The following is a 24,083-nucleotide window of genomic DNA, read 5'->3' on the forward strand; positions in this document are numbered from 1 at the left end:
AAGTTGAATCTGGGGTCAGAAATTCTCACTGTAACCCCAGACTGGAATTCCAGATGGTGTGCTCGGGACTCAGAGCAAGTCTCAGTTCATCAATTTCATGTGCTCAAGTGTCTGCTCTGGCTGTGGCCCCGACTCCATTCCCAACGTGGCATTAATGCAGAACAAATTGAGACATATCCTCTCGATAATTAGTTCCAGGATTGCCCAAGATTTACGGTAACGTAATAGAGCAGCAAGTTCCACAAAGCGGGTTTCCCGTTGGCCTCCTTCCGCCCAACCGGGAGGAGGAGGAGGAGGACAGTCGGCGGCGCGATCGCCGGGCCAGAAGGACGGTCGGCAGCGTTGACACCGGAGCAGAAAGAGAGAGGGGCGGCGGGGGCGTTTGGGTTCAGTACCCCATGGGAGGGGGGTTAAACCATTTGTAGGGGGAGAAGGAGAGAGCCCTCTTTCGGGGGGAGGGGGTTGCGGAAGAGATCGGGATCCCTAAACCGCCAGGGCAGCAAGCCTGTGCGCAAAATCATAAGCGTTTTTGTATTTAAATGGCTAGTCATTAATACAAACTCCTTGAGCAGCTTGGGAAGCAGAAGCAAATGATCATTTCAGTGCAGGGGTCCTAAACTTTTTGCCATCACACCTCCCGTTAGTGTAATCTTACCGTACACACCTCCTCTAAAAGTCCGAAGATCAAAATGAACACAAATAAACAATGAAAACAATACAGTGAAACTTTGGGAAAGGTGGATTTTTTGTAACAGTATAACTAAAAGGTCCTTCACACCTCCCATGGACTCTGTCTGAACCTCTCCAAGGGAGGTGCACCTTACAGTTTGGGAAACCCTGTTTTAGTAAGACCCTCAAATACTGAAATTCAGTGCAACATTATAAAACACAAGGATAGTGCAAATAACACCCTGGATGTTTTAGAGGGCCTACAGACAGCTGAGGCTACTTCACCGCTAGAGGACCACCACCAAGAAGTGATTGCCTAATAACTTTTGCTATGCCTCATTTGGCAGAGCATTCTGAAAAGGACCCATGCAGGGGGATCATAAAATTTGGACACATATATAGAGGAGGAGAAATCAATATTCAGGGCTGCTGGACTTGGAAATGAGCCCCACTGATCTTATAGGAATTAATTCTGAGTAAGATTAAACCATAATTTCAGCCATTTACTGTTAGAACTGATTCTTGTTTGGGGAAAGGATGGGAGCTTTGTCTCCTAACAAGATATCTAAACATCCCACAAACATCCAAAACAGCCCATCTTATTAAACTGTAGAGGGCACCAGTTAACATGGAAACGTTGATCAAGGGGTACAAAAACTTTAGGTGTCATCTCTGATGTAAGAGATACTGTTCTTGGAGGAAAATACCACAATCTCTCCATCTTATTCTGTTAGAAGACAGCAAGGGCCAAATGAGACAAGCCTTAGTTTCATTTACCAATCCAGGCATGTGTTTTTCTTCCATCCCACTGAGTTCCAAAGAGTAACTACTCACAAGTAAGTATAGATAAGATGGTAAACTTACAGGTACTTAGACAATTTCATTTTCAGGATGGTAGACATTGGTTTTTTTTGCAACAAAAGCACCAAAACATCTTGTGGCACCTTAAAGACTAATTTATTGTGTACATCACAGTTCACTTAATCAAATGCATACTACAGTAACACAGAAAGATGTTGTAAGGAAAAGGAAAGGGGGTGATGGGAATAAGAGATGAAACAAAATTGCTTTAGAAATGAAAAAAAATGTAAGTGTGATAAAGAGGCTGTGTTCACTCAACACAATTTACCAGATCAGGTAAACACCTAATGGCAGCCTATGCCCTTGAATATGCATTGCTGATGAGTTAATGTGTTGCACAAACCCAGTCCCTTTATTTTGTGGTTCAATGTATTGTGCAAACCCAAATCATAGTTTAATTCTATAACTGGCTGAAATGTGTTGTGTCAGATCCTGAATCATTGGCTGACTTATGTAGTGGATCTGACCAATCCATGAAAGAGAACGTGACAGTTCTCATAGTAACTCGAAAAGTAAATAGCATCATTCCCTTGAATTTGCATGAAGGAGGTTTGAGAAAACTACCACAGCTTCCACAATTTGGAGCCTTCCCAGCAACTTTCATAACTCTATCTACCTAGCAGATGGGGATTGTAGTAGAATATTCCTGGGTGGCACCAGATTGGGGATAGCAGTTCAAAGCATTCAAACACATCCCACACTTTTCAGACAATGTATAAATGGTGGAAAGAATGAGAAAGCCAAGCAGGTTTTTCTGACTGCTGTACTGCTTCTCAACTCCACCACAACTTAGGCATTAATACTCCATTACATTATTGTGTTCCAATGAACAACTCAAGCCAATTCCTGAATTTAACAATCTCCAAAACAATTTTCCAAAGGGCTGCTCAACTTGAAGATGTCCCCAATTCACAAGCTTGCTGAATAGAAATATTTGGTTCTGAATTGCTATTTATATATTTACATTTTTGTACCTTTCTTTTTCATGAATTATAGTCAAGGTAATACACTAGAAAACTGAGTAACAGCTGTACATTTCAATGGGTCTTTCTTTTAAATACTCTACCAAGTGCTAGTCTGCATTGTATTTCTTGACTGCTGTTTCCTTTGCTGTTGATAGTCAACCCTAGAAGGCAAAAGCTGTCCACCACTTGAATATCTTCACTGTCAGTTCTAAGGCGGGTTGCTGTATCTGTTTAGTTTGGTTTTCTTTATATTTCATCTTAGTCTCATGTTTTCAATGTACTCCCTGACTTTCATTGCTATTTATGTATTTATTATTTATTTATTAACTCAATTTTATGGATGCCCATCTCTGGGCAGCTAGCAGAAAATAAAAACAAGATAAAAACATCCAAGAAAAACAATAAATAACAAATATAGGAGCCAAAATAAAACTTAAGCAAGATACGGGCTGAACCAGATACACTGAGCCCCAGGCTTGGAACAAAACCAGTTTTTTTTTGGCCCAGGAGGGTCTGGAGCTTCCAGGTCATTTGCATTTTTAGCTACCAGAGAAGTGTCATCATCATAGCACAGGTTATTAATGCTTCTTTCTCTGATTTTAAAACATGCTCATCCGTTCCAGTCCAACATCCCTCAATACACTATCTATTCAGTATATAGTTTGAATAAATAAGGGGAGAGTATATAGCTTGTCTCACTCCTGTACCGACTTGGAGTTAATCTGTTTTGCCATGTGCTGTCTGAACTATGTTCTGGGATTCCCATCATAAACTGTTGTGACATGGCATCTGCAGGCAGCTCAACAGCATCAAAATGCTGGCAGTATCAGGTAATCAAAGTCCTGCCCCCTTTTAATGTGTGCTGTGCACATGGCACACATACAAGTGGTGGGGCTTCAGATGCCTGCTCATGCCCACCGTTTTGACACAGTTGAAAGTTTTTAGAGTGGATTAACACAAAAATGACCCATATCCTTCCCCAAACAAAATAGCAGAGCTGTTCTCTAATTTATTTGACACCATCCAAAAACAGTTATTACTTTGAAGGATGTTAGGTTAGGTGTCTGCAGAGGGAGGGTCAAAAAAGTCAAGATGACAGCTACAACCATGCAATCAGACCCCCACCTTTCCCTACCTGCATCAATGCATGGAAAAAGGTCACATGATTGTGGCTGCCAGTGAACACCCCTGAATTGCAGTGACATGGAATGGGGGCAGGATAGAACTTCCTGCTATATTTTTTTGCTGATTCAAGGACAGAGAGCACTTCAGCTCAGTAATGGGCACAGTCTTGGAATAAGGATGAAAATGCTATTTTTAAAGAGGAACAGCTAATGATGACATAATGGGCTGCAGTTGAGATTAGTTCAACCCTATGAGGCCAGGAGAGGATATTTCTGTTGTAATGGCATGATGGTGCTGTAGTTAAGTGCATGTGGGGATAGGGCCTGAGTCTGCAGTCCTATACATAATCTCTCCCTAATTTTGGCACCCTCCAGATGGGTTAGAGTACAAGACCCATTGCTCATCAGGTTCATTATGTTGGCTGTGGATGATGGGAATAGTTGGCACCAGTTTGGGAGGGCGGCCTTATAGGCTTACTTAGGGAATTGAGTAGCTTTGCAAAGGATTGCGCCGTTGGGCCATCAGCAATGTGTCTTTCTGGCTAGAACTGTGAGTCTGGTTCTTTGGACCTGGCCCATGCTCTGTCTCCCACTGCACCTCTGAACTCTCCGAGGAGGTGGGCATGAATTCAGCTCCCTCCCATTTTTCATTGGTCAGCATCTTGGGATTGGCAGGGTGCTGCAGTCCAATTGCATTCCTACCCTGGGATCTCATAATACATACTCTGGCGCTGGTTGAGGCCAAAGGGAGGTCACTGGGGCTGTTTATTACTTTGTTAAGTTCCTGCACTAAGGAGTCCATGAATCTTGACAGATAACTCGTCTCTTGTCTGTTTTTACAGTTGTACATTGCTGCTGAGGTTACAGAGGAAGCGGGAAGAGACGGGCTCAAAGTACTTATAATTCCCTGGCGAGGGTGAGCTAACAGAACCCGGCTCGTTCCTTTTTCCCTTCCCGGCTTAGATGTTGATGACAACATGCCGAAGTTTAAAGAAGGAGTTGGAGGGCAGAGGGAATCCCTCCCCCTTCTAGCGCGTTCCTTTTGATCTCCCAATAATATACACAGATCAGCTCGAGTGGTGATTTCGGTTTATCAAACATTCCTTCTACGCTGCGGTTTCCTGCCTTCACGAAACCTAGTCGCCCCTGGACGTTTCTCCCTCTTCTGCCTTAGAGGATCGCGCGGGCTGCAAGGTTTGTGTTGGAGCCCGTGGTCTGCTGAGTCTGGAAATATTCATTCAGTAGTAGATTTTGCAAGGAGTTTCAGTGCGTGTGCGCGTGTTTAATGGAAGAACTGTTTCCAACAAGCCCTGTCAAAAAAGCGCCGCGCTGGACGCGAGCAAACTGCTCCCTTTGAAATGCAGTGGCCTCCACTTTCGCTAATTGGGAGCGAGGTGGGAGGAGTTACTCTTAAGAGCTGGCAGTGAACACATACAGTTTTTGAAAGTTCTGGATTGATTCATGAGGAGCGAAAATCCCACCCCGGTTTGTGGCTTGAGTAAGGATGAAGATGATTCTTTGGGTACCTCTGTTCTCGGCAAGGGTAACGATAACGCAGGCTGTTTGCATTTCACGTGTGTCCAAGCTCTTATATTGCCAAAGGTGGAGGATGGGTGTTTAGTAGCAGGGTTAGAGTATATCCTAACACGTTCCGCACGCATTCCAGAGGTGTGCTTTGTTGATCCTCTCCCTCCATCACTAGAGGGTGCAAGCTAATCCCAACAGTCCGGAGCTACACACATCAGGTTACATTTCCTTTCTCTCCTGCATTGCGTTTCGAAGCTTTGCACAACTTCTTGTACCTGCCGCCAGAGCCGCTTCCTTCCTGAAACTCATTGCCAGATCGCGGTTCACTGTGTCTCTGCTTGATGAAGAGATCTGTGTAACCAGCAAGCCTGAAGACAATTATTTATTTATCTAGTAAGAGTTCGGTGAGAACGGGGTGGCATGATGTGAAGCAATATCAGTAGGGAAGAGGTTCACTCTCTTTTCTCCACCTGGCCTTCGGGCCAAGAGAGAGGAAAAGATCGAGCTGCTAAACGTTGCTTTTTGCCGCAAAGCTGTTCTTGGAGGGGGAGGGAGAGACAATGATTTGGGCAGCTCGGCCTGGCCTGGCTGTTCTCTCCCGGAAGTTTCTGCCGTCCCGCCACATCCCGCCCACCACCGCTCGCACCGCTGCCCCGGCGGGCCCTTGAGGAGCTGTCCTGTAGTTCCATCCAGGCTCGCTGGGCGACAGCCAGCGCCTGGGAACTGGGGGAAGCGGGTCGAGGGGGGGAAGGCTGGCCGCCCGTCCGCCCGTGATTGATATTCCGCCGCTCTGCTCTCTGCACCCGCCGCGGCTCCTGCCTGGAGATGGTTCGCAGCTTTGTTTCTCCTGGTGCTGGCACTTTAAATAATCAAACTCTGAACCTAGTGAGAGGAGACAGATCCTCCGCTCATTTGCAGAGATTCACAGTGGGGAATAAGGTTCAGAAGAGAAGAATGAATCTTTCTCCCACCTCGTTTCTCGGCTGCCATGTGGGCCTGGCAGCGAGGCCCTATAAAAGAGGGGAGACTCGCTCCTGAGTCAGTAGGATGAGATCTGAAGGCGACTTCGCCTCCGATCAGCTGGTCAGCTGGGGCAGGGTTACAACCCGCCTAGAGAGTGTGCGGAGAGTTTCAGTAGGTCAGCACCTTGCCTGCTTCCGTTCCCACGTTCATTAGTGAATGGGTGCTAATCAGATCGGTGGGTTTGGAATCTCTGTCGAAAAACACTGAACTGCTTGCTGGTCGCTCAAGTGGCCTTCTAAAGCAAAGGGCTCTAGGACGAATTAGATGCGAGAATATGCCATAGATGTATCCTGACGTCAACATTTAATATAAATTTGACAGATAAATAATAAACATTTCCCTACTTTTTGGGAGGGAATGGGTGACTGTTCCTATGGCTATCATTCCTAATGCAAACGTTTTCTTTTTCTTTTTTAAATTAGAATTTCCTTGAAACTGTGGTGGTGGAAGAAAACTCGGGATCACAAGCAGAATGTACATTGCTGTTGCTGTTGGGATTTTAATTGACCCACTTGTTTCTAGATTCCTCTTTTCCTTTGGAAGAAATCCTAAGCACCTCTGAGTTCTTTGCTAACTGGAGGAGGAGAATCGGGCCCATAATTTTACGTTTCTGAGGAACTGCTTTGTTAAGCATGACCTAAGATTGAGCCCCACAAGTCATCTAAACTATTTCCTTCCAAGTGTTCTGATAGACAGGAGCGGCTAACATGCTGGTAGTTGGTTGTTTTTGTATCCTGCTCCTTCCTAAGGAGAAAGAATTACTCTTTTGAAAAACAGAAAAGAAGAATTACTAGAAGCGCTATACTATAGAAAATAAATGTGATTTACTAAAATAATAAATTCTAGCTCTGTTTATAAGCCAGGGGAGGGGAAACGCTACCCTAGGATTAAAAGCAACAGCAGCTGCAACCAACCCTTGTTATGATCCTGGGTGAAGACGATTTTGGGAATGGGTTAGGTGCAATCCTAGTCTTTCCAGATTATCTATAAAAAGCCTTTGAATGACAATCGAACGAAACGTAAAACTTTTGAAATACTTTAGGGAGTAGAAAGTTAAAAGACATGAAATCCTCAAAAGAGACCTTTGAACACAAGTCAGCAGGTACGGCCAGCACTCGAGTAGGCAGAGAGAAGCGATCTTAAGGGAGGGATGCAGGCCATCCCCTAATGGGGAACAGCGCTGGCCTCCTGCCCTTCAGATGGAGTGAAGGATGCTCTCCTAATGCCAGCCCGAAATAAACCGCAGTTGGTATTTTTCTTTGTGGAAAATGGGGCAGGGGGAGTCTTTTTCTTCTCCAAAAGTACCACAGTGTCTTGGAGTACCCCTGTCAACTGGATTATCTTACTGAAGTTGCTCACCTCTCTAAATGTGGGTGGTTTGCAAGAATCAACCTGATCCTCTATTTGTGTTCAAGGTGATCATATTTGAAGATATTTCATTCTGGACTAGAAAGAGTTTTGCCTGTTGAGAAAAGATTGTGGAGGCAGGACCATTGGGCAGTGAAAAGATCCACACATTTTTTTTTTTTTTAAAAGTACATTTATCTGGACAGATAAAGATTTTAAATAATGCGAAAAATAAGCTGCTTACCCACAGTGCTATTTTATGGTGCTGATCTGAATGAAATGTCTGAAACAAAGTCTGCTTAGAAATCGACTGTCAGAAATTAGGTATCTCTTGTTATTTCCAATCTACCATACAGTATGTATGGGATCAGAAGCAGGCCATGCATTCATTATTATTGTTGTCACTATTATTAGATTATATATAGAATTGGCAACTGACATTCTCTATCATTGGTTGCAAATTTATCTACTCAAATTCCAGTTCCATTCAAAATTAATGTCACCACCTTCATGAATAATATGTCCAAGGCACATTTTAAGAAGGGCAAAATAGATTTTTTTAAAATCCCATTTTGCAAAACTAATAATTACCAACTTAATTTTGCTAAATGACAGGTTTGACTGGCTACTTTTTATTATTTTAACAATATTGCTCAATATTGCTGAGATTGGAAATAAATTCCTACAGCAACTGTAGGTATCTCACTTACTCTTTCTTTTAAAAAGAAAACAACAGTGTCTACCCATTATGCTTATATCTGTATGCTATTAAAGTAATACACTCAGACTGAAATTTTAGATGTTGCCCTTTTCATGTACCAAGTAACCCGGTCCCCTAGGGAGCCTTACGTTAACTAGGCTCTTTAATACCTGCTGAAAAATTCCAAGTGACATTAGAAGAGTGATTTGCAACGTTTTGCTTCCTCTCCTGTAACATACACCAGCAAGTTTATTGCACTAAATTTCATCTGTTAAGAGCTGTCATCAGAGCCAGATGTCAAAAACATCTCAGGCTGCCATCTTGAGGCTGTGAGAGCATGTACTTAACTCCATCTGCCTCAGTTGGGCTTAACAGCGTGTACTTAAGCGCCGGCGTAATTTGGCAATTTTGGATCCTGAACGGAGGGAGGGAGGAGGCTTTTTAACGTCAGGGCTCTTTGTTTTAGTTCACTTACTTCAAAGTAAGCCAGGCTTGCTCTGTTTGGTGATGATGCTCCAGCTCATTCAGCTGGATGATGCTCTGGACTTCTACCCCAAAGTAGGACCCAGATAGACCAACTGATGCTGGTCTATCTGGTCTGATTCAAAACTAAAAGCTAAGAAATTCAGCAAGTCTTACTTCCAGGTAAATTGGTGGTTGCAATCTGACTGCTGCTGCTGAGGGGGTTTATTCTGAGTAAATTTACTCCTGCAGGATTTACTTAGAAGCAGATTCCGAGTTGCTGAGGCTTTAGAGAGAAGGAGGGAGGACCCAGATGTTTCATTGGTTACACAGGTCAGTTTAGTGCAGAGATATATATGAGCCTGGGGAAATAGAAAAAGGCTCACTCAGTGAGATTCGAAGATGTGTTTATCTTATTTCCCAAGACACTGTTTAAAAATAATCCCAATCCAGACCTCCTCAAATTGATGTTCGTCTGTGCACATTTTAAAAAAGGAAGTGTCATACAGGGCCCACTGTTAAACCCTCTTTCTGCTTGTCCTGATGCAGCTCCGCCGTCCGTTAAAGAGCGCAGGGCAACAGTTCACAAGTCATTTAGCGATCTTGTAAGGAAGACTGGACAGACACTGCTACTCGTCCAAAGACTGGAAGTTCAACGCGCTGGGCCCTCCATCACTTTTTTTTTCCAGGTCCTCCTCAGGGTCACTTCGAATCCGACTCTTCTTCGGCAGAACGGACGTGAGAGAAAGTGCGTCCTCCTCAGCCCTCAGCCTCCTTGAAGGCTCAGACGAATCCAAGCACTGTAGAGGAAGCGCAGATTCCGTGGCGTAAGGTTCCCCCATCTCTGGTTTTAGACGTAGAGTCGTACGGTTCTTAAGAAAGCTCATAACGCCATTAAAATTGTCAGGAAGGCGCTCTTTTTTTACAGGAAAGTTCGCACTGAACTGCAGAATGGAAGGGCAGTAAAACGCTTTGCACGCGAAGTCATGAAGGAGCGCGGTGTAAGGATTAAGCTGCTGGGGAAATTTAGGATTCAGTCCCCGCTCAGCCACGGAAGGCTCGCGTGCAACTCTGAGCCAGTCACTCTCTTTCATCCCAATCTCCCTTTAAATCTGACTAAGAAGCTGGTGGTAATTTAAGAGAGTAACAGGTTTATTCTCACATAAGCTTTCCTGGAGTAACTGCCCAAAATTCGCTTGCTTTTGCTGCCATAGATTAACACGCTGGCTCCTCTGAAAATAGGTTTCTGCAACATGAAGATCTTCCTGCGAGTGCTTGTACTGGGCGCAGTGAAGTTTGGGGAAGGAGGAGTTATTCGCCCGTCTGTGGCTGCTCGTTGGCTTCCCTTAAAACGCACCCGGCAAGAGCGACGCCGGGTGAACAGTGGCCAAGTGCGCCTGCAGGATCTCTGGCGAGCTGGTCCCTTATCTGCCTGCCGTTTCCCGCAAGTGTCAAGAAAGCATCTCATTCCAAACGCGCGGGGCCTGGGGAGTGATTCCTGGAGAGGCAATACGGACCTTTTACAAGAAAATGGCCCGCGAAGGCCTTAGGAGGGATGCAGAAATAGCAAAGTGCATTTTAGGATACGGAAGAACACGTGAAAGGTGCTCCTCCTTCCCAGCGTTGGCGCCCCTGGGCCGCCTCTCTGAGGAGAGTTATGAAGTTTCAGGTGAATGGCCAAGTTCAGTAATACATGAAGATTAGGGACTGCTTTTCCAGAAACGCTGTCCGCACAAGATTAATCCTTGAGCCCCAGAGGTGGGAGCGGACCCAGGATGGTTGTGGACAGAATTGCTTTCTGTGAAAAGCAGTTCAAGGCTAAAGGCTGGAAACGGAAGAGGACCGAACAGACCTTTTTCGTCGCCTCCCATTCGTTCAGCCCAGCTGTTCGGGGCAGCGAGTTTCCTGGGTGTTGGTGGGGAGCATGGAGCACTTACGAGGGGAAACTCCTGAACGCCTAGCGAACTATATTAAACTGCTGGAAAGCCCCGGTTATGCTTTTGCTTTGGAATTTGGCCCGCCTTAGTAGCACGGTCAGGCGGCGAAGTCAGTCTGAAGGAAGGAACTGATTCCTTTTTAAAAACCACTCTCTTTCCTTCCATGTTGCCTGTGCAAAGCCATCAGATCCTGTCCCCCCACCACCCCGCCCCCGGTTTGAGGATTAGTCCCACAGACGTCTCTCCGTATCCATTTAACTAGATGCTGACCGCCAACCTGGACAGCTTTAGACAAATTCCCGGTCGATAAGGATGCCGCTGGCTATGAGGTGGTTTGTGTGCAGCCTCCCTTACGGAAGAGTATGTTTATGTCACCACGTTGACTGGTAGCCATCCATAAAAACTGTAGGCCTGTAGCAGGTGGCAGCACCCACCTCGAAAGGCTAAGTGAGTTCGGACCTGGTCAGTGCGTGGATGGGAGACCACCAGGAGCGCTTACAGCTGTAGACTAGACCGGGAAATAAATAAATAAACAACAGTAGCGGTCTCGGAAAAAGACAATGGCAAATCACTTCCATGCTGTCGCCAAGCAAACTGTGTGGATGTTTCCATATATTCCATATATAGGAATCAAGCTTGATTTCAGACAGCGTAACACCCCAGGTTTTTTGGGAAAACTAGAAGCAGGATGACATGGAGAAAAAGCGGGACTAAATTGGTCTTGCTGGTATGATCTCACGTGAAGTTCTAAGGCGTTCGCCAAAGCATTCTGACTGTTAGATCTGGCACCCTCGAGAACTAATCTGTCAGGCCGCCATTATTGGAGGGAGGGTGGCTGCGCTCAGGCGCGAGCGCGAAAAAAGGTTTCAGGACAGCTGCAGCCCAGTCGCTTGGCGGAAGGTGAGCCAACCTAGCTCCCTTCTTACTACCAAGACCTTCATCAACCCACTCGGAACCCGTCCAGCCGGGCGGCGGCTGAGTTGAAAGGCTTTACGGAGCTTTATGCTTGTTTCGAGGTGGCGCAGCCCACCCGAAACCCAGGCAGGTTTGAGAATGTATTTGGGGGGAGGGTTGATCTTTGCCCCCTAGTCAAATCAGGTGAGCCTGAAGGTTTCAAATGGCCTCTGGCCAATGTTAGGTGCCCATCTCCATCTTCTGTAAGCGAAGGGGTGGCTGAGTGGGCAGGGTAGTTTCCACCAAGCTCTCCTCGCCACAGAAGCGACTTTTCAGAACCCGCCTCCTCCCAAGGGAATTCCTTCCTCGCCACCTGTGGCGCGTTTCTCGCCTTTCCCGCCTCAGCAGCCTCGAACTCTGAAGACCCCGAATGCTGAGGACTCCCAGGCGAGGGGCGGGTGGGCGAGGCTTACGCTTCCCGCGTCCTCACGTCTCTGCCACGCTCCTTGGCCTGTGGGGGAGAGCGCGGGTCCCTTCCTCTCCCGCCCCCTGCCTGCCTCCCTCCCTCCGCCGGCTGAGCTTTCTGCGCTCCGGGAGGCTGTGTTGCTGCGGGAAGTGTGAATGGAGCGCCCGCGCGCTGCTGACTCCTCCTCCGCCTCACGCGGATAGCCGCTCTCAATTAGCCGAGCTTTGGGGACTTGAGGGCAAAGCCGCGGCTGAGGTAAGAAGTTCAAGGCGGCTTTTCAAATCAGTCCTGCGGGCCCTCCGAGCCTCCGCCCCGACCATCTTTCTGAGCTTTAGCCAGCAGTCCCTCGAGCTCCTTCTGTCCCGCGGCTTCGAGCCTTTCTTCTGCGCCGTTCGGCAGTCAGTCGGACCAAAGGGCGACCCTGGAGACCAATCTCGCCCTCTCGCTTTTGCCGGCTGCCTCAGGGCTGGAGCCGGCGGCTTGTCTTCCCAATCCGGACCCGGTGTCCCCGAAAGGGCTGAACTCGGCCGCCTGGTGCCTTCAGCCCGACCCAAGCCGGGGCCAAGGCGCTTGGAACAAGTGCGCTGGTCCCGGGGCGAGCGGGGCCAGAGAGTGGTTCCCGACTCCGAGGAGAAAAGTTTGCGGCGAGCAGATGGGCTCGGACGTTCGCGACCTCAACGCGCTGTTGCCACCGTCGGTGCCGCCCCTGACGGGCAACGGGAACTGCTCCATGCCAGTGAGCAGCGCGACGCAGTGGGCTCCGGTGCTGGACTTTCCGCCGGGGGCCTCCTACGGCTCGCTGGCCCCTCCGCCCTCGGCTTTCATCAAGCAGGAGCCCAGCTGGAGCGCTACCGAGCCGCACGAGGAGCAATGCCTGAGCGCCTTCACCGTCCACTTTTCCGGCCAGTTCACTGGCACGGCTGGCGCTTGCCGCTACGGCCCCTTTGCGCCGCCCCCGCCGCCCAGCCAAGCGCCCTCCAGCCAGGCGCGGATGTTCCCCAACGGCCCTTACCTGCCTAACTGCCTAGAGAGCCAGCAAGCCATCCGCAACCAAGGTAAAGCCAGGGACACCGGCTAGGCGAAGGGAGGGGAGGGGGAGCCTGCGCTGTTTTCGGGACCCGCCGCTTTCACCTGGCCAGGGGACCCCTCGCTTTCACGGCACCGCCAGCACAATGGACAGGGAGGCTGGGGGACCTTGGTGTTCAACGAGCCCGTCACTGGACCAAGCGGCCCCTCGCAAGCTCCTGAGCCCAAATTCTGACCCGGGGCAGCGGTGGCAAGCCTGCAAACCTCGGAAAAACCTACAGGCCGATCCTGAGTATCACCCTTAGCAGATTTTAATGTTTAAGCCATAAGTCTTTAGAGCTTAAAAATTATTTATAAGGAAAGTAACCAAACGGTTTTTAAAGGGGAAGGGATATCTTTCAAAGAGGGCAAATTTGTTTAAAACCACTGCCTTTAGAAACCTTAGCCACGAGAGCCAGGACATGTGCTAGGGTGGCAGTTTGACTTCCGAGTAAGGGGTGCAAAGGATTGCAGTCATCCGGGACTAGAAATCAATTATTAGTCCTAAATATCCGTGTAGAAAATCGAACTGGAGTTACTTTTTCAATGGACGTGCACAGGACTGCTAGGGTGTAAAATTAGCACCCCTGGAATTTGCATTTCAGAGTATGCTGTGGTTAAATCAATATACGGATCTGAATAGGTTGTGGATAAATGCCTCAGTGTTAGTCTTGGACTAAGTGCGAGTAGTAGATCAAAATACTTCACGTGCCTTGAAAGTGAACCTGTAGATTAAAACTATAAACTTGTGAGAATGACGTACTGAACTTAATAAAACTAGGTTCCAAATAAATTTATTCAGGGATGAGCAATTAGTTACGATTTTATATTGTATGTTCAAATAGAGATATACATTTAGCAGACTCTAGACTGAGTAGCTTGCGAATTATTGTTTGTATGTGTGTACAGATATTTATAGATTAAATGGCTTGTGGGTTTGCTGCTTCTAAATACAACTTTGAAGTCCTCCCATGGAGTTCCCTGATAAAGCTATTTGAAAGAAAGAGGACTGAGGATCACAAGAGCTTTTTCTGTTGGTGCAATCCATATTCATCCCAATAAGTGGAATTGTGGGGCATGGATTTACTTTATGGTCTCTCCTATATGGCAACACCCTTTTGTAATATTATGCTTACTGGGTTTTCAAGCATTGAATGAATCATACAATTGCTCCACCTTCTCCTTTCATAGTGGTATATATATGCTTCAGAGCAAAGTTCAGGAAAGCTTCAGGAAAAGAATTCTGCGATTCTGAATTAAGTGGGACTTGCTTTCTTCCAGAATTAAAATCAGGAATGTAATGCATATGCAACCCCATTAATATTTATTTAGAAGTACTTTATCTTCCAAAGAGAATATCAACAATACTAAGGCTAAATTAGCAATCTGATTATTCTCACTTATCCAGGAAGAGAACCTATTGAATTAAATGCACCAGATTTCTGCATAAAAGCATATGGGACTGTGCACTCAGTGAGTTGTTATTACAACTTTAATGTGTATGGAATTCACTTTTAATAATTATTTCACATATGGGCTCTCCTGTTAGTTTCTATTTATTTGCTAATGCCTTTGCGAATGATACTTGGTATTCTCTTGCAGACAATTTTTTTTTAAGCAAGCAGGTAGTTTGTTTATAACTGGACTGTCTGGGCAGATACAAAAAAGCATTCTTGATGAATCTAACAGTTCAGTTAATATTACTGCAACCAAACTGCTGGAATGATTTCTATCAACAGAAATAAAGAATTGATTCCCATGGAAATAAAATTCTAAAAAGTTATTGTGCATAGGTACAAATATATAGCGCTAAGTGCTCATATATAGTACTCATATATAGTACCAAGTGGATATTGGTGGGGGTGGGGAAGATAATTGTTATCACGATCTACTATGGCTTTTTGTGCAGCAAATGTAAAGTGAAAGAGCACAATCAACATGAGATTTTGTTAGATTTTGTTATTATGTTAGCCCATCTCCATATTTTAGGAAGCTAAAACTGCACAGAGGGAATTATATTGCAGGGAGGAGGGGTAAGTGGTTCCCTGGATATCATTTTTAACACATAAAAGTTGCAAAAGCGGCATGTCAGTTCTGTTTTCTGAAATACTGTAATTTGGCTTCCTAATCCTATTGAAATCAGCGAGAGCTATGCTGCAATCTGAGAGTGAATGCCATTGATCTCAGTGAACCTATACATAAGACTGCACTGCTACACTTTCAGAATTCATTTTTACTTTCCAAATAAACCGAAATCCTTTGTAGTTGACACTTATTAGAATTTCCATGCCTTAAATACGTTTGTGCAAAAATACATGTTTCATTGACTGTAAGGGAAGTTGCACCGAACCAGAATACTCAAGCTACATTCCTATAAACACTGACTTGAGAGTAGCACCTTATTGAAAAATGGGCATTGCTGGGTAAACACCTGATGAAATATATTGCTGATTCCTATAAAATGGAAGCAACTTGACACAGCAAGTCTTAGGCTAAAACACTAGTTTTTATCTAGGTGTTCCATGTGTGAATGAGAAAGGAATATTTTCTGTGAAATTTGTGAAATCACAATACAATTGGTCTTAACAAAACATCTTGGAAGTTAAAAACTAAGAACAAAATTTTTGATGGGGCTTGTGCAAAAGAATTACAATATCAGGAACTTATGAACTAAATGCTAGGCAACAGCTTACTTCAGCAGATGTATACACAGTATAATTAGCCAGAAAATAGTTACTTGTGAATTCTATAATTATTTGCATTTAGTTTTATAGTTTAGCCTATTGCAGCAGTTACTGGTAGGGTCTGCAATGCTTTGGAGGGGTGTAATTGTGATGAACAGCCTAGAATAAAAGAAAACAATTCATTTCTAACAGCACTTCATGCTGTAATTTAATATTCTTCACATGATTTTCAATTCTTTAAAAAAGTTTTTATAAATGTTAATGACTCTATGGATAACTTTTATTGCACCTAGAATAGTTAAGTGCTCAGTGTTTTTCAATACATTTACCAGTCTTACCCAGCAAGATGTTAAGTTGTGAAGGCAATTTCTTTCACTATTTCAAGATATTCCATTCCATTCCATTCCCTAAATTGCTGTTCCCATTGCTCCCACTGATTTCTTGCATTTAGTTAATGGTTTTTTTAAAAATCAACTCCACACTATTGGAGTTCTGGAGTGTAGCTACTGGACCCAGATGAAATTTAAAGCAAGTAAACATCTCTATTCCACATGATGGAGGTGATGAATAAAAATGCATGTGATGTTTTTATAATGTGTGACAGGAGGAGGGATCCCACTTCAATGAAATCAGCAGAACTATCAAAACAATCTGAGTTGCAATTCTAAGATTTTTGATATCAGTAACTACCCTCCAACTGAGTTTAACCTAATGAAAGCCTTGGGGGTTTTCTCTTGTAATATTCATCAGATTGTGTGTGTGCGTAACACTCCCTCAGCATTTCCCTATGTATATGCATGCATGTATGCACACCTAGGAAAGACTGAACTTAGTGAAAATCTCCCATTTGCATAGGTAAATGGGCGCCTACATATGCAGAACTGGTTTGCATTTTATTACTTCTTAAGTTATGGATAAAAATTCACACACTTCAACACTGTTTTTGTGTAACTGCATCTCTTGATTATTGTAGTGATGGAAAAAGTAGTAAAAAGAATAAAACTGAAAAATAAAGTCCATTAAAAGAATTAGCAATGCTTAATTCAAAAAGATACTTTTTCTTGTACAAGCAGCAATATTTACTAATTTTTGGTTTAAAAATAAAATCAGCTTTGTGCTGTTTAAAAAGCAGTGAGGAGAGGGTGGCCAAAAAGGCTATATATAATTCCATTCACAATAATTAATCAAGATATTTATTATCTGTATGTTCTTAACTTGTGCCCAAACACTTTAATCAGAACTTTAATCAGAAGGCTGAGAGACCATAGTTTTTTATGACATCATGGGTACGCTGGTGTCATTTAAGAGCTGCGACCAAACTTGATTTTGTATTTGAAAACTCAGTCTTCTGTACTTACTCCAAAACAAAAAAGGAAATCGTCATACTCTTGGATTTTAAAAGGATGGATTGAGGAATCTGGGAGGCTGATTTTAGAAGACCTTTTGGGTCCTCTGGTGTGGCAGGTCTAACCAAACACCAGAGATTTAGAGTTAGGCTGCGATTCCAGTCGTTTTACGCTAAAAAAGTGAAGAGTCGTTGTTTAATTACCACTTCAGAAGTACAGCAGTGGGTGAGAAGCAGGTACGGTTTTAACATTCGTGAAAAATGTCCTGGTGCTCCAAAGCAAAAACGGGGTGGGGGTGGAGTAGGATGGGTGGGGGGAGGAGGAAGAGCGAAAATGTTGGGCGACACATACACACACCGCTTTGTGGCTATAAAGAACTTGGGGAAGTTGGCAAGTTTGAGAGATGAATATAACGTTCTTTGCTTTGAGTCTATCAAGGTTGAATGTTCCGTCTGAGACGGGTTTTCTCACCGTGGGAAAGACGTTACCTTGGCGTTTTTGCCAAGTCTTCGCCGGGAGAAAGAACTCTTCTGCTTTGAATTTTTTGCTGGGCCGCCTGCCCCCGCCCTCTCCCTCCCCGCCACGCAGCTGGGTCCTCTAACAATTGCACCCCTTCAGAAGAGTAGCCTTCTTCTCCAGATGTCCACATTTCAATTATTTTCAGCACGTTTTAATCAGCTCAGCCTCTGATAAAGCCCTAATTAAAGAGACCTCGCTATCAGGGGGCTGGTTCAGAACTCCAACCGCCTTATCGCATTCTTGAAGCTTTGGGTCACGGAACACCGGAAAACGTGGCCAAAACACCATTCTGCACCGGGTAGCGTTTTGAAGGCCACCGAACTGCTGGGCAAAGAGAGGTCCAGACCTAGAGCGCCAATGCTTGGAAGAACGCTGGAGAAAAAAGGGGAGGAGGGAAGCCTTGGCTTTGTGGGTTATGAGCTAAGATAAGGCAGCTCGGAGCAGCTGATGCCTGGAAGTGCAGGGGTTGGGCATCGGCCTGTCATCACTGTTCGCTGCCGAATAGACAAGGGACGCTAAGCGCCAGAACGCGCCAGGCGCATGCGGCAGCTTTGAAGGCGCTGGCCGCGCCAGCTCAGAGTTGTCTGCCAAATGCACGGCGCGACGGCGGGTGGGAGGAAGAGGGGGGGAGGACAATCTACTGGGCAAGGTGTGTGTGTGTGTCTCTCTCACATACACCCCTCACCTTTACCTTCAATTCAACGCACTGGGATCTCCACTCCGTGGACTGGGAGGGCAGAAGGACTTTTCAAAAGCCGTGTAAGACTCTTTTGTACGGTCGCCAAAATAAGAAAGCAGCCCATGCGCCTTTTTGAACGGACTTGTTGTGACTTGAAGCCCATTTCTGCCCAGGCTTTGGAAAGTTTTGAGCTACAGCTGAACCATGCCTGCGAGTTCAGGAGTAAGCTCCCTTCAGCACAGTGACTCAGGTTTTCTAGCAAAGGAAGAGGTCTGCGGATGAAAAGGCTGATCCCCACTTCCTGGAGAGTAGGTCCCCTGAACATGACAGGACTTCAGAACAGACAGATTCAATTAAACTGTTTTCCCCAAAAGAGGTCAAGATAAATACAGTTAAGATCAGGGGTGTTAACTTGAATACCGAATGGTGAAATATCTCTTTAAAAGAGTGAAGTGTGGTTGTAAAGTTGCAATCCCTCAGAAGCACCTTAAAACCGCTGATATTCTAAGGGGCAATGAAACTGCAGTTCCTAGGTGACCCCCAGCTTTTGGACCAGGGTTTCCATGAATCTGAAAGGGCAGTAAGCTCCAGAGTCCAGAAGCCTTTAGGAGAAGAATTGAAAATTATGATCTAAGCAAACTTACCTGGAAGATAAATCCATTGAAACAGGCAGATTTCTAAATTGAATTTCCTTACATTTAGAAATATCTATATATTTGCAGTTACATTCACTTCCGTGTGTTGAAATCCATCCGGAGAGGCCCAGACTTGGGGAAGGCTGGTGTAGGCAAAATGGTTTATAGATTTCAGACAATGGAATTCAGTAGGCTTTAATTTCAAAGAAGGACGTTAAATTTAAGACTTCACCAGTACTTCTGAATAAATAGATTAAGACCTTTAGGAAGCGAACTTCTGAATCGAGAAGGTACGGCTCCCTCTTTCCGAGCCCACGCCGCACTATCGCTTGGGCTAAATGGCGATAGAGTACTAAACCAGAATAAAACGAATACCAAAGCATTTCTATCCCTGCTGTCACCCATTTCAAGATGGGCGTGGGTTTGTTCACAAGTTTTTGTTCATCTAGCAAAGTCAAAAGTAAAAATTTGCGTCCCCAAGATGAGAATACTGTACTGTAGTGATGTAGGCTGTCCGCCTAGCCAATTCGTAGGAGTAAGTGCGGACGGCTGAATTCCAGCATCAGCAGCCAGCACGGTTGGTGAATTAGGAGCACAGATCTAGTCGTCTTCTAGCAAACTCTTCTTTTGTTTTGAATAGCTCGTGAACCGAGCTGCATCTTGTGAGTGGTCAGTGATGCATTTATATGAGCGATCTGCATTGTTTCCCCCTTTCTCCCCTGTTTTTTCAGCTTCAGTTTTGTCACAGTCCGTTCGCGGTCCTATGTAAAATTAACAGCTTTTTCAACAGTGAGAATTTGTCCGGAGAAGCGGGTTGTTGGGTCGCTGAAGAAAAAGCTCGTGCCGTTATTTTCTCCAGCAAAGCTACAACTTGTGGCTCCTCTGGAAAGCAACTCTGGTGTTTTGAACGATCAAACCTGTTCTCTAAAGAGTAGCGAGTTTAAAAAACTAGTTCTAACTGAATGTTCCGGAAACGAAGCTCCCATTGAGTGATCATTTGCTTTGTAAACAGAGTACCGTGTGGGATTGGGAAAGCAAGGGAAGATTTCATAGGGACTACCTAAACATTCCACGGTTTTGGGGCAAATGCTGATGCGCTGAGAAGCCTTAAAGATAATATTACTTTGTAATTACTTTTTAGCCGAAGTTATTTAACTGGCTCCACGTAATTAATGAAAGTTGGTGTCTAAACGTCTGATTTACGATTCAGTGTCACCCCGAGGTCACAACAGGCGATTCTTTTCCATCTGAATTTGCTCCTTTCTTTTTCTTTTTAAAATAAGCTGTTTATTATTATTTGAGCGAGTAATTTTCGGTTAAAGTAGGAGGTTATTTTTCATTTAATGGGCTGCCATTTTTATTGCAGACTCTTCAGAAAGTTAATCTTACAAAACAAGTGAGAAGCCAGAGAGAACGAGATTAAAGGATAACTTTAACATGTGGAGTGGCAGACAAGTTTGTTCAACAGATGAGGACTTTTTCTTATATATGGGGAACAATCAATGGAAGCATCACTTATTGGAGGGAACGGCCAAGACTTTTTAAAAGATAGCCAAACTCCGCTAAAGCGTGGATTCCAAAATTGGGAAAGTCCTTTGAGACTTGTTGCCCCAAAGTCTTACTGGCACCAAAAGTTTTAAACAATGGAATCAACATCTAATATGCTCCGGCTTACAGATTCTCCGACTTCCCGCAGCTTCTGCAGCGGTAGCCTGAGGTAGCTCAACCTTTCTCGATCTCAGAGAGGCATTTCATCACTTTATAAAAGGGGGGAAATGATACAAGCAAACCCCAGTTCCATACATGACTAATACCAATCCGAATGGTAGAACGAGTGTGCACTTCCTGATTTCTCCAGAACTTTTCACCACCGGATAAAGAGTTTTGGAGAAATGGAAAACTTGCACACCTTTTTCCTGTCATTTTGGGTTGGGGTAATAAAAAATAACACCCATATATAGATTTTAACTTCAGAGTTGGTTGTTTAAGGTAGCATAGATGAAGACGTGTGGCTTGTTTTCTGTTCTGAATGGACGTCTAAAATCAACGTTCATCTTTTAATGGGCAGCAGCCCCTTCGCCCAGGCTGAGCTCGGATGTAAAGGTAGGAGGCACTGCCGGAAAACGAGCCCGCCCGCGAATGAGCGAGAGCCCCTGCCATCCGCGGCGGAGAGCGCCCCTTCCTTCCCCGGTCACCCGGCTTGGGTGACTGAGTTCACGGCTTCGGCCCTCTCGTTTTGCAGAAAGGAGCCATCTGCCGCTGGACAGAGCAGGGGCTTCCTATTTCAGGCGCCTTCTTGCCTTCCGCCTGTCCGGGGGGACATTCTTGCAGGAAGAAAGTTCAAGGGCAGGCGATTCAGTCCCCGATTCCGACCTTGTTGTTCTCTTGGCAGGTTACGGCACAGTGGCGTTTGATGGAGCTCCAAGTTACGGCCATACTCCCTCTCACCCTGGGGCACAGTTTACAAACCACTCCTTCAAGCATGAGGATCCCATCGGCCAGCAGACGCCTTTAGGTAATGGTAGCGGAAAACATCTGCGCGAGGAACCGATCCCGGTGGGAGAGAGTGAAATTGTTTGCCCCACCCCCGGTCTACTACTGGGGCCATGCCCATACTAACAACCGAAAGGATTTGGTTTGTCTGTGTGCCTAATCTGGCTCATCCCATTTGCAAAGAGTAGTCGGATAATTGGGAGGTGGGGACGGAACGGAAGGAACCTTGAGGCGTAAATAAAAGCCCGAGAACCACAAGCGGCTTTGAAACCTCTACGGGAATAACACGGCTTTGCCCCTCCGTCGCACCAGCAGTAACTTCACTGCCACAAAACAGACCTTCTTCCAGCAGAAACCGTTGACAATCGAGTGAAGCCTTTGGGGTTCTGTCCATAATTCTGTCATCCGCAGACTAGTCCATTCCCTCCAGTCTTCTACATGGGGTTTCAGCTCCCAGAATTCCCAGTCAGTATCGACAAAGGCCGGCTGAGGATGACAGGAATTGTTGTTCAATATATACGGAGGGCATCAGGATGGGAAGGCTGGATGAATTTAAGCCAATGCAAACCAGCTATTCTGTACCCAGAGCTAAGGCATGTACCATTGTATTCTAAACTTCGTAACACACTTACATGGCAGTATGCTTTTGTGAGCCTCTGTTTACTTCAGGGTGAATCTACTTAAGATTGAGCCCAGCAACCAGTACGTTTTAATGAAAGCAGTGACAAGGTCCACACAAAGTCTTTAGGGTTTTTAAATTCTAGATTTAGAAAACTCAGAATTATGTTGGAATCCTGTTGGTTCTGATATTGTTACTTTATTATTATTGTAATTTTATTAGCCAGTCTTTCAACTGTAACGCACATGAGAATAATGCCATTTTCATGTTAGTGCTAAATACTTAGGGCACAACCCTAAAAGTTAAGCATCAATTTTAAGTACCATTGAGGCAAATGGGGCTTCAATGGTATGTTAGCTCACACACTCAGTTAAAGGAGTTTTATCAGTTTGCAGGATGCACCGAACCATGTGCTAACTACATTGGGGCTGGCTGTGTTCACACAGCACACTGGGTAAAACTTGGTAGTTTGATATTCAGCATGTTGTGGAAACCCAGCCATGGTGACCAGTGCATTACTATGCTTGGTGTGCAGGATTTCTTCCAAAGGAAAGTTCTGTCAAGGCTTGAAACTGCTTTGGGGCAGCTTTATAAAGCTGGTTACCAATATCACTGCATCCTTATTAAAAACAGGAAATAAGTGCTTGGGGAATTCAAAACTGAGTTGAAATGTGAAGCAAGGCTTACTTGTCAGACCCCTCTTAAATCACCCATTATGTTTTGTCAAACTTTTTAATGTGACCTCCCCACAAATGGATGCTACAACTGAAATATAAGAAACAGTTGCTAGTCTAGAGAGGGCTCCTTGCCCCAGTCGATCACCCTTTAAAACGCAGCTTGAGAGTGACTAGAGAACACTGTCCCCACCCCCACCCCACCCCCAACATGTGACATTAATCAGTCATGCTGTGGGATTGTGAATTTTTTATGGTTTGTCTGCAGGTGACCAACAGTATTCGGTGCCTCCCCCAGTGTACGGCTGCCACACTCCCACAGACAGTTGCTCAGGCAGCCAGGCTCTTCTCCTGAGGAACCCGTACAACAGGTGCGAATCTTTTTTGTGTCCTCCAGCCTCTTTTGCCTCCTGAAGCTTGGCCAGTCAGTTTCTGGGGTTGGCTCCAATGCTCCTCTGAGGTGAAGAGCTCTCCTCCTTCTCTTCTTCCTCCTTCCTTCCACCTGACTTTATTCCACTTCCGACAATAGGGCAAAGGGCTTACCATGTCACTACCCCTAGTTCTCTTTGAGGAGAAGTAATTAAGAACTAAATGGCAAGCAAGCAAGCAAGCAAGCAAGCTTTCTCATCAACCCTGGGGGCGGGGAGTTATGGTGATATAATGTATTACAGTTAAAAAAATTAATATATGTAGGGGTTGCATAATTTACCCCCTCCTAAAATAATAAAAGTCCTCTCTCATCACCTGATATTGGCTTGTTAGTTAGAGAGGCAAACATGTGGACAGAATAAGTCTAGATCATTGATTGGCAGACCTGACAACAGTGGAGACCTTTTTGTGCCTCCAGGCTGTCCTCCTGACTATAGCCAAGAATTATTTTCCAAGGGGCGGTCCCATCAGAGTAACACAGGAAAACCAAAAAATTTCCTTGCGGCATCTTAAATACAAATAGAACTTGACTCTTTCTGAATGACCACTGGCTGCAGTGTATGCTGGGAATGATGGACTTTATAGTCCAAACATCTGCAAGGCACTAGGCTGGAGAAGTTCAGTATAAATTTTATTTTCACCATCAACAGTTGTCTTGTGTCAACTTATCATTGACACGAGTTGAAAATCTATAAAATATTTGTTTCCTTTCTTACACTTCTTCCAGTGTAATGAATGCCAAAAATAGATGAGTTTATGCTACTTTATCCAGTCCTTCTTTTCAGACCTGCTCTTGTCCTCTGGTAGAACCATGTGGCTTTTTGAAAGAGAGCTTGACTTTTTCCAGAGTATAAATTCTGGAGTGTTTGCAATACATCACTCTAGTCTGCATTGAAATGAATTAAACCAGTTTGGCTTGAGAGGAATTATATTGCCAATAGAAGTGCGATAGAAAATTATGGAAC

General features: G+C 45.0%; 1 protein-coding gene across 3 annotated transcripts in view; it reads left to right on the forward strand.

The window, feature by feature from the left end:
- The first annotated feature begins 12,150 nt into the window (after window positions 1-12,150).
- Window positions 12,151-24,083, forward strand: part of WT1 (WT1 transcription factor) — a 61,006-nt gene continuing 49,073 nt past the window's right edge. For all 3 annotated transcript variants that reach the window (XM_063289523.1, XM_063289524.1, XM_063289525.1), the window contains exons 1-3: window positions 12,151-13,030; window positions 21,296-21,418; window positions 22,958-23,060. In XM_063289523.1, the coding sequence (XP_063145593.1) occupies window positions 12,628-13,030; window positions 21,296-21,418; window positions 22,958-23,060 (629 nt within the window). In that variant the 5' untranslated portion in view covers window positions 12,151-12,627. The remainder of the gene's footprint in view (window positions 13,031-21,295; window positions 21,419-22,957; window positions 23,061-24,083) is intronic.

This window comes from Candoia aspera, chromosome 1, assembly GCF_035149785.1.
Source record: "Candoia aspera isolate rCanAsp1 chromosome 1, rCanAsp1.hap2, whole genome shotgun sequence".
NCBI lineage: Eukaryota > Metazoa > Chordata > Lepidosauria > Squamata > Boidae > Candoia > Candoia aspera.